Source organism: Argiope bruennichi, chromosome X1 (assembly GCF_947563725.1).
Source record: "Argiope bruennichi chromosome X1, qqArgBrue1.1, whole genome shotgun sequence".
Lineage (NCBI taxonomy): Eukaryota > Metazoa > Arthropoda > Arachnida > Araneae > Araneidae > Argiope > Argiope bruennichi.
This window is the reverse complement of record NC_079162.1, coordinates 16,665,625-16,681,667: the sequence shown is the minus strand read 5'-3', so window position 1 is coordinate 16,681,667 and position 16,043 is coordinate 16,665,625. Positions and strand designations below refer to the sequence as shown.

General features: G+C 27.6%; 1 protein-coding gene across 5 annotated transcripts in view; it reads right to left on the bottom strand.

The window, feature by feature from the left end:
* LOC129958166 (mitogen-activated protein kinase kinase kinase kinase 5-like) overlaps nt 1-16,043 on the bottom strand; it is a 94,063-nt gene that overhangs the window by 31,461 nt on the left and 46,559 nt on the right. For 2 of the 5 annotated variants that reach the window (XM_056070407.1, XM_056070411.1), the window contains 5 exons: nt 15,897-15,941; nt 15,092-15,168; nt 8,803-8,841; nt 543-596; nt 291-336 (listed from right to left, as the gene is read on the bottom strand). In XM_056070407.1, coding sequence (XP_055926382.1) covers nt 291-336; nt 543-596; nt 8,803-8,841; nt 15,092-15,168; nt 15,897-15,941 — 261 coding nt within the window. The remainder of the gene's footprint in view (nt 1-290; nt 337-542; nt 597-8,802; nt 8,842-15,091; nt 15,169-15,896; nt 15,942-16,043) is intronic. The other 3 variants (XM_056070409.1, XM_056070408.1, XM_056070410.1) reach the window with 3 other exon arrangements.

Sequence of the window (16,043 nt, the reverse complement as noted above, 5' to 3'; positions counted from 1 at the left end):
AAATCAGCCTTACATAGCATCATATTCTTCACCAATGAAATAAATATAAAAAATAAGAAAGCACATTTTCAAGAAATTCTTAAAATCCCTATACCTCAACTTTTCATTAATAATCTTTTCTTGAATTTTTAAGTAAATAGAAATTCTCTGAACATTTAAAACTCACTGATACATTAAAATATTTTATCAGAAAATATATTTGAGAGTATACATAAGAAACTAATATTTCACCAAAAAGAATAAAAATTTAAATGTTTGGAATCATATAACTAAGAAGCTAATTTGCTTACTTTTTTGGATGAGTCTTGACTATTAATACCCACAGGTAGAGTAGCTCTGAAATAGTGTAATCGATTGTTTGTATAAAGCAAATGAACAGGCACAAAATTGAAGTATTACATAAAAGATTTTTCACAAAAAGTAGTATTCGCAAAACTTTAAAATAATGGAAGCACCATTACCACATGCAACAATAAACATTCTGAAGAAAGTTAATCAGTATGCAAGACATTGAAAAATTATTGCCAAAACAATATGCTTACTGCTGACAATACTTGTAATCATCATCCAAATCTGCTAAACGTTCGGTATGTCCCCTGTAAGCAAGCACAGGGTGCAAAGTTATGGGTTATAAAGCAGCACAACATATTGCAAGTTTTAGGAGAACACATAATACAGAACAATATACTTTATTTAAAAGAAAGACAAATGAATAGGATGGGTTATGAAACATCAAATTAAAACACCAAACTAAAAGAAAAAAAAACTCATATAAATTAAACCTGAATCCAAGAGAGTATATCAAATTTAATTATAAATAAATTAAAATTGAATCCTAGAATAAAATTAACCCAATTGAATTTCTTTTAAAATCATATTATTTTAAAACTTGATAATATGATTTTACTTACTATCGACTTGATTTTTAAAAGATTCTCAGATTTGACTTAAGAAAGTGGAAGATTAATTTTGAAAAATGAAAATTGAAATATTATATAAATAGCTGAAACAATAAATTTTTAAGGTCTTGTCTATATATATATATATATATATATATATATATGATTGCATCTGCTTCTGTTAAATGCTTGAATAGCAGCAAACAAGAATAATTATTTTGATATAACAATCTACAGAAAATTATATTAATAAAATAATTAATTATAAACCATACTTAATGAACAGACGGAACGTAATAACTACTATATACGATAACTACAGTAAAAGTTTATGAATTGTACATCAGTATATACTCTCTGAATTGGTCCGGATTTAAGTCCAATATTCAATCAAGAAATGATTTTTGAAAAAACAAAGAAACAAACAATATATGTTATTCATTATGTTCTGAATTTCTTAACTTATATTTCAATCGAATTGAATTTTAATATGGTAAAAATATATAAAAGCCTTTATGATATATTAAGCTGTGGGCTGATCATCTAAAACATGCTATGATAGCATTCACCTATATATCAGAACTAACAAAATAATCAAGACGTTTTGTGGTAACTATTATGTCTGTACTCATTCAAATTTAACAAAAAACATGTTCAGGTATAATAATTGAGATACGATGCCAACCTTTAAAATTAATTTTCATAAATTTTATCGAAAAAAATTACCTTATAAACTGTGGAACAATATTTTTTGCTTAATATTTTTTTGAAAATTAGTACACAAAGAAAAGCACTTACAGGGAATTTCTGACCTTTTTCGAAAAGTGATATAGATATAGATTTGAATTTTTTTACAAGATATATCCTCATGTAGTCTCATTTTATAGGTTTCTTTAAATAGCCACAATTTTGCTATTTAAACTTTTCCTCTCAGATTAAATATAAAAAATAAAAAAAAGCTACTACTTTCCCTTCTTTTTTATCTGGATGTATGACATCATGCATAGTTAACCCAACAAGTCAAAGCAATAAAAAATGCTATTATGTTCCTTTCTAAATTTTTATGCCAATTCTGCAAAACAATTAATAAATATTAAAATAAAATGACCATGGACTGAACCATCTAAAATATCACCTACAAATATTAATTTAATCAAGTTATCCTTTTCAGCAATTTTAAAAATTATTCGAAGACCGCAATTAAAAAAAAAACTTCTTTATATCCCTGAAATGACAGTAAATGTCTTTACAACATTATATTTACAAGAACATCTGAAGGCACAAAAAATCTTCCAACAAAAATGAAGTAGCGAAATTTTTGAGAGCATTTAAAGAGCAAAAGTTTAATATGAATTTACTATTTGACATTTTTGATTAAATTTAAATTAAGTAAATATTCATGAGTACAAAAATTCATTAAAAAATAAAAATACTTATTTTTTTTTCAAAATAAGAAAATCATAGAATATTGCCTTTTATTGAACTTGAGAAATAGATAAGTTTCCAACTTTCGCTATACTATATTGAAACATCAAAGCATTTTTTTTCTTCTTTTAGAAGCGTTATTCCCTACATATATGTTAAAATAAATACACTTCCACTAAAGCTAACGGACACATTTCAAAATTAGCTAGGAAAAGATGGATTTTGAAACATATCCATGCTGCCAAGAGATAGAAAAGATAAAGTTAAATTAAAATCTGAAAAAAAAAAAAAACATTTGCGTAAAAATGCTGCATGATACAATTTCACTGATAGAAAAAAATTATGAATAATTGTTATTATAAAAATTGGTAACATTATACAGCTAAAACTATGATTTAAATTAACCAAATGCTGGCGTCCTAGCCTAGGTGTAGAGCGTCTTCCCCGTGATCTGACCGTCCCGGGTTCGAGTCCTGGTTTGGACATGGTTGTTATTCGCCCTGTCTTCTATCTGTGAGGTGTTTGAAAGTGCCCCCACCTCCCTGTAAAAAGGGGCCGTGCAAAAGGGAGTATGTGACTGTCATCTTCATATGAGCTAGAAGTCAGACTTCTGCCCTCGGGTTCTCAGGGGTCTTTACCCTCAAAAGCTACTGCAACCCTTTTCCGTTGTAATGCGGAAACGACATCATCATCGTCAAATTAACCAAATAAATTAAAATGAGCGAATAAAATATACTAACAGAAGCAAAAGCAGATAGATAATTCAATATTTTCAGTGAACATAGTGCTCAAAATCAGATGCTTGGAAGCAATCTATAAGCGTAATTACTGCAATTCCAAAGCACCTCAAAATTCAATTAATAAGAAAATGTTCTTGAAGGAATCTATTTACTTCATTTAAAAATATAGCTACATAATAATATTTCATTCTGTAAGTATATGATTTGATTTATATAAGACTTTTTAATTTCATGCAGGAGAATTTAAATGCCTTAACCTAATGTAAAGATATCCTTTCTTTAATCTCTATTCTATTAAAGTGATACATATTTTGAGATACAACCCTCCTAGTTAAAAGCAACTATTTATTTTCTTACAACAGTATAAAACACAACTGAAATAAATCAAAATATGTTATTACTCTTTTGAAAACCTATCTAGTTACTTTTCCTTAAGAGTATTACTGTTAACTATTTTTTGAGAACTAGGTAAGAAAAGAAGGCAGATCATTTATTATTTTTAATTCCGAATGGCAGCCTCTAAAAAATGTTAAGAATTCTAAACAATAGGAAATTTGTAAGATGAAGACATCTGCCTATTTCTCAAGCAAAACAAATGAACTATAATTATTGGGTGTACTACAAGCAAATATTTTTAAAATCATGATTGTAAGATAAAATAGTCCAAGATATGTAGCAAGTGGGCTCATTTTATTTTAACACATAAAAATGAGATATTTTATTGATTAATGAAAACAAGAACATAGCAGGACAATATAATAAATATGCTGCATTATAAAAAAAAATATTTCTAAAGAGAATATTGCCATAAAAATAATGAGAACACCAACATATGTTTGTACACATTTCAGAGCATAGGGAAAGGAATGATGCAAAAATGAAAGGTCCACACTGAAAATATGCATGATAGATGATGCTGAGAGCAGTTCTTATTAAAAACATAATTGAATAAAATGCAGCATCGCAGTAGCGATTTATATTAATTACGAATTGTATGTAAAATAAGTGGACCTCAATTGTCATAAACTCCAAATCCGATGTCTTGGTAAGCCAAGTGCAACAGTTCCATTAAAGGTATCAACAAAATATAATGCTAGAATACTGTTATGCCTGTAATTTAAATTATTAAAATACTATAGTACATACAAGCATATATTCAAAGTTTGAATTTATCTAGGGCTAAAAAAACACTTTATTGGAGATTGATTAAATGAAACATGCAAAGATACCATCAGCAATTTGCACACAGTTTTTGGAACAAAAAATCATATTGAGGTAGATTAAAATCAGAAACTGTTTTCAAGGGGTCTAGAAAAGCTATATAGAAAAGGAATTGCTTGGGACGAGTAAGATCTAGATAAAAATTGCATTCTTGAGGCTCAGATCAGACCTTATTAGATTGAGTATGTATTCAACAATAATGTAAAAGTGTCAAAATCGCTTTCAAAAATAATCCTTTAATTACATCTTAAAGGCTGCTAATAGACTGAAGCGAGGGTATTATTGATTATAGGATTATTTTATTTAATTTTGCTTGAATTTATATTGTTGCATATCTTAAGCATTATGAGCTGATTTAAAATAATATTTTTATACAGAGACATTAGGATTTTGGGAATATACCTAATACCTAATATAATATACCTAATAATAATTTAAATTCATTCCTTTTGTCATAAATATTAATTTTTAAATTGTTTTGTCTCTCAATAATTAAATATAAAAATATTAAAGGAATTTGAAAAATATCAGCTTTATTTAGTTCAGTTCATGTAGATAAATAGTATAAATTGTTAAGGTTATGAATTTATTAGAGAGAGAATTAGCATTTAAAACGGAAGTCCTTTCAAAGAAGTGTAGAAATAAGTTGACCAGCAGAGAAGAATAGCAAGCTCACTGTAGGATGCCTTTTTACTGATAGGAAAATATTTTTTTTCCATTGAAAATAAAGTTATTGTAAATACAAACGGTGATAAGATGTTCGAGCAAGAGATGCTAAATAAATTTTTCAGAACATAAAAACAGCTTATTAAAACTTGTGGCAGCTTTTTTTATGGAAAGCCTTTGAAGCAAGTTTGGAAATCATAAATTTTTACTTAATAATTTTTATTGTCTTTGAGGAATTCAATAACCTTATTATTGTTCTTTATTATTCATAAGTAATTTTCTTGTTCTATATAATTGAGATGTTTTGATTGAAACGAAAACAAGAGGAATAGATATATTAACTCCTTGACTGGAATTCTAGGAATGCTATAGATTTCTATATCTAATAGGCGCTTGTATTAGCGAAGAGTTTAAGGAAGGCAAGCAATTTTACCCAAAATCGACCTAAAGCCATTTATGTGCATTGTTTGTCTTAATTTGATTGGCTTTTATGACACTTAGGATACACAATACGTAGTAAATTACTATAAACGTTGTCATACTTAATTCTGAAATTACTTTCTAAAAATGAAGGAAATTTCAGTGATAGGTTAAGATATCACGTTCAATCTCGAGAGAAAGTTGGAAGGTTGTGTAAGAGTTGCAAAGAAAAATGCTCTACCTACAAATTTCCTGATCCAAAATCAAATTGAAAACTGTGGTTCATTGACACAATCAAAAATTATAGAAAATAATTAAATAATTTTCAATCTTGATTGATGAAAGAATTGATGTTGTAACAATCGAGTATATACCCTAGGTATTTCGTCAAGCAGAAAAGTGGCCAGTGTGTGTGTGTATTTCGTTCCTCTTACTTTTACAAACAATTTTTGAAAACTTTGAAAGATCTGAGTGTGGATATCAAATATATTATAGGACAAGGTTATTATCCCTTTCAGCTCGCATTACAAATTGAGAGTTCAAATGAACCCAAGCAATTACTGTCGAATACAACCTAAAGGCATTTATTGCATTGTAAGCCACACTCTTAAATCTCGTAATCTCAGATTCTTGTCAAATTCAAGACGTCAAAAATTATTTTGAGATAATTTAAAACAAATATTTATTCCTTCATACAGTAAAGAAAAAAGAAGTTTTTTCAAAGATGATGGGTAAATTTTGTTCCGAATCAAAACAATTACATTTAAGGAAACTATGTCATAAAAAGTGAAGAAGCATGAATCTATAATGATTTTCTTTAAACTTCTGGATGCGATAGTTTCGAAGAAATTAGTCATTAGGCTGATTGTGACTTACAGATTAATGCCAATGAATAAATCAATTCCATTCACCCCATGTGAAATTACCAATTACTTTTTTTGTAAACAGATGCAGATACTTCTAGATCAGTTGTAGGACATTAGAAAAAAGATAAATAATCATTTTAATACATTTAATTCTCAAGTAAGAAAATTTTGTGAGAGAAATATAAGATGCTAATCATTATTTCAAGGATAAATGAGCGACAAGTCGATCGGTCCTATGTGGATATTACCGATTCATCAAATTATTAACATTTCTTATTACTAATAATTTCCCTCTTTATCTTTGCAAAAGCTGATTTTCCAAAGTGTCAAATAAATCAAATCGGTAATAACACTATACAAAATAAAAAGTTAAGTTCGTGTCAAAAATTATTATTAACCATTCTTACTTTGGTCTTCGAAGAATGGGATTTACGCAAAAGCGATGAGGATGAAGATCGAATTAAGTCCGGGGCAACGTTCATCACAGCTGCAATCAGAAACACAGCTCAACTAAGGGGCACTGTGAATCCTGATATACTGTGAATCGCATTTCATTGAGAGCCGTGATCCATCGTCACGATACTGACAAGTCGATTTTCACTATTTCCCAATACAATAGCCTTCCCCCTCAAAAAATGGGAAATAATTATCATAAAGAAAGTTAAAAGGAATGCAACTAACAGCAAATTTGTTAAATAAGTTCTTGATAAATTAACATAAATTATTTTATCTCTAATTATATCAAAAGTTATAAAACGTTTATAAAAATGTAAAAGAAAACTTCAAATTAAAAAATGTTGCTTCAAAATTTAAACCTAGTGACAAAGAACAACAAAAATGATTTAATTTTTTTTTTATTTTTTTATTATGGAAACTGTTAATTTGAATAATTATTATCAAAAATATTTGAGAGAGTATATAAAGAAAAGTTTTACATTGTAAACAGTTTCATCAAAAATATTGTTACGAATTTGCATACCGTTTCGTTGCATAGTTTGTCTCCCTGTAAAAAAAGAGATTAACAATCATTCGTTATGGGTGTTGAATGAATGCCAGATCAATGATCTCCAATTCTAACGATAAACTTGATGACGGTTCGGGTAAAAAATGAATATTCGGGGAAATAAATTAACTTTGGCTCTACCTCAATTAGAAATGAAGATATGGGAATTCTGGAAAGTTCCACGCCTTGACGGAGAGACTGAAACTATTCATTCATTCATTTCTCTCGCACCACGAGCTGGTGACACCCAGTGCTGTTGGTTATGCTATGTCGTTATCTAATCAACAATTTGCTGTCTGTATACGTGTCACTGTTCATACACCGTAGCTCTGTTTTACTTTTTGTGTTTCTCATAAAATAAAGTCCATTTTTCCGTTATTACGCTAGTTGGATCTCTTGCACCATACATTCACCGAATGATTTCCATGAAAATATGCTTAGCGAAAGAATATAAAATAATTACACAAAAGAACAGAAATTGATTCAAAACTTTTATGATAAATACTAATTACGTAACGCATAAACGTAGAATTTTTTAAATCTTTTTTTTCTCCAAAAGTAGCCGTGTACATTTTGACAAAGAAAACTCTACAATGTTATCACTGACACAGATAGAATTTAGGACGTCCAGCTCAAATAAAATTACTGGCAGAACAACAAAACGTTCTTGTGACATAATTAATTAATCTCAAATAATTCTAAACAGATTTTAACTTGCAAAATTTTCTCTATACACCTGTTCTCTCCTAAATTCTCAAGATTATAGCTAAATTTCTAAATAAATAAAATTTTCATTAATAGCACGAAATACTTGTCGGTTTTAGATTTATTAAAATATTAGTACATAACGATTTGACTCGCATAATTATTGCCCCATCAAGGTTGAAATTATAGATCCCTTGCCACTTGAATTTGTTACTGTCCAGCTTTTAAGTGACTCACTCTTCCTCAAATAATTACACCTGAAACTTGTATTTTTGACATGGAAAATACTTCAGTTAACCAAATGCAACATCTAAAATTAATAGCTGTAATGAATGATTATAAGAGAACTTCCCACAGTGGTTATATAAATAAAGTGGTATATTTCATCAGGCTCCAAACGCAAAACATTTCTTCTCTTGGATTTTTATCGAAAACATTTGTATATATCATTATCATTTTACGAATTCATTGACCCCAAACACATTCAATTCTAATCTTGGACATGGGTATGTAATGTAATTTTCTCTTCCACTTTTTACGAAATAAAATTTTTAGAGTAAAGACATAAAAATGCAGGAAAATAGGAAAAAACCCCAATAATTTGTTTTAGCATTTATATTATTTATTACCATTATTTAAATTTTACTATGAAGTATCATACAAACTTAATTTTTACAGAGCATAATTTATTATATCAAAACAAAATTAAAACAAAAATATAAATATTCAATATACTAAAAATGAATACAAACAAGAAGCAGTGCACTTTTTAAAGCTAAAACAATTTTTAAAATACAAGCAAACATATCAGCAGGATCTTACAATACTCTAAACACACAAAGTTAGTAAGAGCGTACCTTAGCAAAAGTTCTTCATCTACAACTTCCAACAGACTCCTAAGAATACAAAATGCTTTAATCTAAAAGGCAATTTCAAGCAAAACAACTAAAAACTTAGAGGTTCTAAGATTTTCGGAAAATATATTTTAAATTTTAGATTGATAAATATTAAATGACACAAGGATTGTTAATACTGCTGGATACAAAAAAAAAAAAAGTACATTAGATTTAGCCACATATAATTTATTACTTTAATCAGTGGCGGATTTCCGACTGCCTAGGACTGCTGGGTTGAAAGGAGGCGGCAGATAGATCGATTACAGAATGTTATTAGCCTAGCTTCCAAATAAATTTTGAAAATGTTAAAATTTTGCATAAAATAGTAGGAATAAATCAATGCATTTCATTACTTTTACTTGGTTACTACAGTACTTATATGCAAAAAACATTTGCTTAGATATATTTGAATATTCCATAGCAAATAAATAAATAAAAAAAAACATAGATTTTCGCTAAATTCTAAAATAAAATATATTAACCTACCATTGGCTAAGCAAACCAACCATAGGTTAGTATCATAAAATATATTAACCTATGAAATATGTTTTGGAATGTAATCACATAATATGCACTGCCTAGGGCTGCAAAATGCCTTAATCCGCCACTGGTTTTAATAATGGAATGGGGGAAAAAATATGCCATGCAATTCATTTTTAGAATTTCAACTTGCATTTTTATATGCCGATTGAAAAAAGAAATGGATTATTGATTTATATTCAATATACCCGTTGTTGACAGTCAATACAATATATTACATCTTTAATTTGCTTTTTTCATGATTCAATTTATTTATAAAAGAAAAGAAATAAAAAATTCTTTGTAAGTACTGCAACAAGAGACGGCAATTAACATTTTAGATAAGTACATTCAAACGTAAATAGAAAGGGGGGGGCACTCTAGAATTAAGGATATCTATAGGATCAAATTGAAGTGAATTAACAGCGTAATGTTAAAATAAAGTTAATCATACTCAACTAAACTGCTAATTCCTTGAATGAATGTAAAAACTCTAAACAGATTGATGTTTAAAAAAGTTGTTCTTAAATATCAGAATATTATCTATTAATAAACTGCCATTCTGAAACATATATATTGTTAGTTTTAGAAAGCTATTTCTGCAAAATTAACAATTCACCTTCTTAATGAATATATTATAATGGACCATATTATTAATAAATATTAACAAATACTAAAGTATTTCAATAACATTAAATTAGGCAAGAAATTAACCGAAAACACGATTTGGTATGTTCAGAACCAAAAGGAGGAATTTTAGTCTATAAACGACATATGCATTCTTTATCTTCAGCTTTGGAACCGTTGCATGGTTTAAAACCGCCAATCTCACTACTTGAAAATACATAGAATACCATGAATTTTTTCCAAGAGATCTAAACTCATAATTTGTAAAAATCAATTAATAATTATTCTCACTACACTATCGTTTTAGCAGTGAGTCTAATGAATTGTTGCTATTTTTTAAAATATGACAAATGTCACATGAAAATGGAAAGAGGCTAATGGAGATAAATAACCCTTTTTTTTAATAACTGATAGAAAAATGATATAACCAAAGATGAAAATAATTTGAATAGGGAAAAGTGATTATTAACTATTGAAATAACAATGGATTGATCCTTATTCTGTCTATTTCAACATCTTTAACATTGAAGTAAAAGACAACTTATAAAAAACATTTTTCCAGGTTGACCTAAGTTTTAAAAAAAATTAGCAATTTTTTCCTCTAATTCTGAAATCAAATTTTGCTTTGCAATGTGGAAATTCTAAATAGGATTGTAAAACGATGAATTTTAAATAATCAAATTTTAAATAAGAGACAATTTGACAAGCGATTCATGACTCTGGAATAACATGTACCATTTTATCTTTCAAAATTTCTAGTTTTTTAATAATTTGAAATGCAGAAGATAAAAGTCATAAATGTTTATTCAGCTGTTTGTTTTTTTTACATATTATTTGATTTTCTACATCCATAATAAACAGCCATCCACGGTCAAAATATAAATCAGGAATACAAAACAGCGCCCAAGACAAACACCAGAATTGAGCCTCCACCCCTCTTCATTTTCTAAACTGTAAGCTTTTATTCGGTAATTATATACTAAGGGTCTGCATACATATAGCTTTACACTAATAACTATTTAAATTAATTTTATGGGTACTTTTTTGGTAGAAGTAACCACATCGAAGCTATTCCTATGCAATTCGAGACGATTGAGTGATCGTCGTCGAGACAGCATGAAAGTGGGAACTAAAGTTGAATCCTAATGGTCATCACCGTGCATAGTCAAATACTTTCTGTATAAGGTATCATTGGAGTGGAGGTAATACGACCCCACAGTATTACTATATGCACCAGGTAAACGAGAACAAACCACAGAGCAGAAGCTTTTCATCCCCATATTTCGGGTGTCTCTCAGTGTGTGTGTGTGTAGGGGGGTAGTAGTGGAAGTAAGAGGGATTGATTCTTTTAAGTTTTGCACCAACCTCGGGTTTATTTTTTAAACTAAATGGTTTTTACAGCATTTTGTGATTTAGACCTTCAAAAATACCTTTAAAAGCAATGGCCCCCTTTTCTTTTCTTTTTTCTTTTTTTTTTGTCAAAAAGAATTTAAGGGAGTTTTTAAATATCCGAGTAGGTCCTCGCAGCAAAAAGACATAATAATCTTACTTTTTTAAACTTTTGAAAGCAATTCTACATGCGTCAATGAATTGAAATATTCTGTATTGGCCTGATGTTTCCAATGAGGATAAAAAAGTTTGTCGATAAAAGCTGCAGATATTTTAATAATGTATTATTTTAGACAGAAATAACTTCAGAATAAACTACATTTTCAATCTGCCAATTTCTATCGACTTCTTGAAATGCATTTTCGTAGACATGTCACGGAAGATTTGACTTGCCCTGACAATTCAATATGATGTATGATATGCAGATATTTTGATTTTAGGGTGGAGGCGAATGTCTAATCAATCTGACAACAGAATCCTCACCAGAGATCTTGCAAAGTGGCTAAGAGAAGAGCAAGAAATGTTTATAGGCCATTTTATATAACATCAGCTTTAATTCAGAAAATTAAGTTCAATTTTTAAAAATGCATATTTTATTCATTGCATACTGACTATACCTTTGTTTAAACAAAAGTAAAAGAGCAGAACTACTGTTATTCTGAAATCAAATTTAAAATATTTAGCTAGCCAAAAGACGCAAGTTTCATTTGTATTATTTTCTTTCTATAGTATATTTCCATAATGCTAAAACAAAAATTCAGCTTATGTTTAGGATCTTATTTCAGAAATAATTTAGTTCTTCAAACTTATAACGATTTTTAAAAATAAAGCAACTAATTCACATTGCTTACAAATATCTTGACTGAATATATTTAAGGCATGTATTTAATAAGATCACATGTTTCTTTTAAATTTTTTTATTCAAAGTATTTTGCCTTTCCTTTTGCCAAATCCTTTTAAATACCATATAAATTAAGAAAATATAACTTCAATAATTAGCATTTTATAAAATATTAATTATTTTAAACATCAAAGATAATTCCCTAAAAATCTAATTAACGTCATGAGATTAATTATGAGGGATTTGATATGAATTGTGTAATTAATCATATCAGTTTAAAAATTCTGAAATTCAAGCTACATTTTTTAAAGCAAAAAGGCAATAATGAGACAAATTTCAAGATTTTCTTTGATTTTATTAATAAAGTTTAGTATCTCAATAAAGCGATTTTGCTAATAGATGATACTTTAATACACTATACTATTCTCATTTTTCAGAAAAAGACGAATAACGTACATCAATGCATATACATAGAATGTGAAAAATGATAAAAACAAAAGTATACATTCAGTTTTAATAAATGTAAAGATTTTTCTCAAAAATTTCTCAACACACAGAATATACACTCGTACCATAATTATTCATACAGAAGTGAAATAGCTCCAGAATATTAATAACATTCTTTCACAATATTCTTTTTATATTACAAATAAAACTAATTTATAGTACCCCAATTCTATTAAAACCATCACTCTGAGCCCAAGCTTTTCTTCGCTGCTCTCCTAGCCATTGTATTGTTAAAAAAAAAAAGAAGTTATAAACTCTGTAATATTATCTCTTATTTTTACATTAAAAAAAGCCCATTTTACACAAAAATGAATACAGAAGATTATTATGCCTGTGAAAGTATACCTAATAGGAGGAGGTTACCAGTTTGGTCGGTAAACTGATTAATCATTGCCATCAGCAAAAGAATTAAACTTTTTTTTTATCTCAGCTACCTTATCGTTTCTATATTAGATTTTTAAGAAGACGAGGTCCTTTTTAATTAATCCTTCTGAATAAAACTAAGAACATAAAAAATATTTGACACTAAAAGATTTAAAAAAAAAACTTTATAAAAGAATTAGAAATTAAAAAAAAAAGCTTTTAAATGTTTCAAACGCGGAACCGAAGAATTAATTCAAGAGAAATTGCTAACCTGTACGTTAAAGCTAGCATAATGTTGCATTGCGTCGTCTTTAAACAAACAATAGATAACATTATTGAATAAGTTTATATTACAGAAAAAGCTTTTGTCTTCAAACTAAAATATCTTGAAAAAATTATGCCTAGTTATAAATTGCTCATATTAGATTATTTTGATAAATATCTAACAAGAAACAGAGATGAAATCCTTTACTTTTATTCATACTTTTATAATTTTTAGAGATATTAATTACAATAAATATTACCTTCAAGTATTTCAAATATCTGCAGGAATACTAAAGTATGCTAATGAAGAAACACACGTTTCGTCAATTTTAGAAAACAGCATGATGTAATAAAACACTAATTTTAAAATATATTATTTCAAACATACGAAGTAATATCGATTAGAGAAAAAAATTAAAGTTCTTACGTAAATTTTTCAATGCATAAATTAAAAAGTAAAAAGAAAAATATTTTATAAAAAATTTCCCTTTTAAATAGGACCATAAGATGTCAAGAGAATTCAGTAGCATTCTAAAATATTTGAATTCACATTATTTGTATTTTTTACAGTATATTGTATTTTGATAATAAAAATAAAATTTTAGAACAGCTATAAAAAAAATTCAAAATATTTAAATAGCTCTTATATGAGAATATTTACGAATTATATATAGAGGAAAAAAATAAGTGTTCATACTGGTAAACAAATGAAATTGCTCGTGAATCTAAAAAATTCAGAAGAGCAAAGAAATGTTTAAAAAAAAATGAAAGAGTATTCTTGTTGGTTAAGAATAAGATATTATAACATAAAAAATTCTTTTACAAGCATTAAAACATTTTATTAATTTTATCATAACTGTAGCAGAGATATTTGCCAATTTAGCTTCTAAATTTAAATATATATATTATACAAAACTGCGATTTTTGGGGCAGTTTTTTATATAATAAAAAAGAATTATTTTAACTTTTTGCAGTATGAGAAAGGGATAAGAATCACTAGTCTATATTTCTAACAATAAGCTAATTCTAAGAAAACTTACTGTAATACTTCTATGAGGCTTTTAACAATTATGTATTTTTCATTAAAAAAAAGCGTTGAAAATAAGTATAAAAAAAGTGTTGAAAAAAAGTGTCTCAAAATATAAATACTAAAAGAATTTTTAAAAAAAGTCTTTTTAAATATTTAAAACAAAAAAAACAAAAAAAAACAGTAACTTTAAAATATAACCGTGCAAAATCAATTTGTACCAGTATATAAAAGAACAATTCCACTTTAAAAGCAACTAAAAACAATATTTGCAGTATGAAACAATCATTGTATCATTTTCAAATTATCAACACGAAATATTTGCAAAAAGAAAACTACAGTAAATATAATTTAAAAAACACACACATGCGCACTTCATTCACTATGCATGCATAATGTAACACTCAAGGCAAGATGAAATAAATATATTTATGTTTTACTAAGAAAGCAAAATTTGCAATCTAAATCTATGCAAAAAAAAATTCTTTACTAAAAAAATTCAAAATAATAAGATAGACAAATCAAATCACACAAAACGCATTTTTTGGCAAATTATGCAAGCAAGAAAAATCCCATACTCAATAATCCATGATTAATATTTAGTTTGAAATTAGCTATTAATGTAAAACAGAAAAACTCAAAGTATGTGGTAGGAATATCTGATAAAATCTTGAAATTAAGTCCAGTCATATAAATAAGAGTATAATGCCTACTTGCATATAACATCTGAATCTAAATCTTGTTCCATCCATGCAGTTGCTAAATCATATTCAGGTTCCACAGAAGGTTCCTGTTAGGAGACATAAATTATTAAGTATCGAAATTTAGGTTTATTACCTACCATGTCTGGCTAGAACTTTATTCTCTGCTTAATATTTCTAAGAAGAGCTCCTTAAAATTTATATATTTATACGAAATTTAGTAATAAAGCATGAAATACAAATACACAGCATTAATCAAAGTGAAAAACATTTTGGGGATGAAATTAAAATATTATTAACAGAAATATAATCATCATCCTATTTTTCTTAGTCTTAATATTTTTTTTTTATCAGACTTAAAAATTGAAAATTTTACTTCAAATATTTCATTTGAATTATTTTAGTCGCATTTAATACCACAGATTCTTTTAGAAATAGGGAATATTGTAAAAGATAATCAAAACTTAAAGAAAAACTACCTTCTTTCAACTGCCAAATAAAAGGGGAAAAAATTAATTGTTACTCATCTATTATTTTAACAAAGCAGAAATTTCATAAGGTATTTTGTCCCCAGTTTTTGAAATCAGTTTACATTAGTAACTTTAATTATATTACTGTGAGTTATAGCATTATTTTTCTAACAAGCGCAGAGCTGAAAGAACATATTGCTCATGCACTGGTGGACATTTTATGGATCAATAAGATATTGTATTCAGGGCTCATTCAAAACATCAGTTCAAATACTAACTATTTAATAACTATTAATGCTACAATTAAGCATCTAAAAATGCAAAACATATGTTAAAAATGTACTGACTTCCGAAATACCCCAGGCTTGAGATACATCATAGGCAGTATGACCCTGCAAAATGAGGTACGTTGTCAAGTAACATCTATTTATACCAACAATAACAGTAATTGTGTACTAAAAATTAATAGATATAAAATCAATTATCAACAAAAC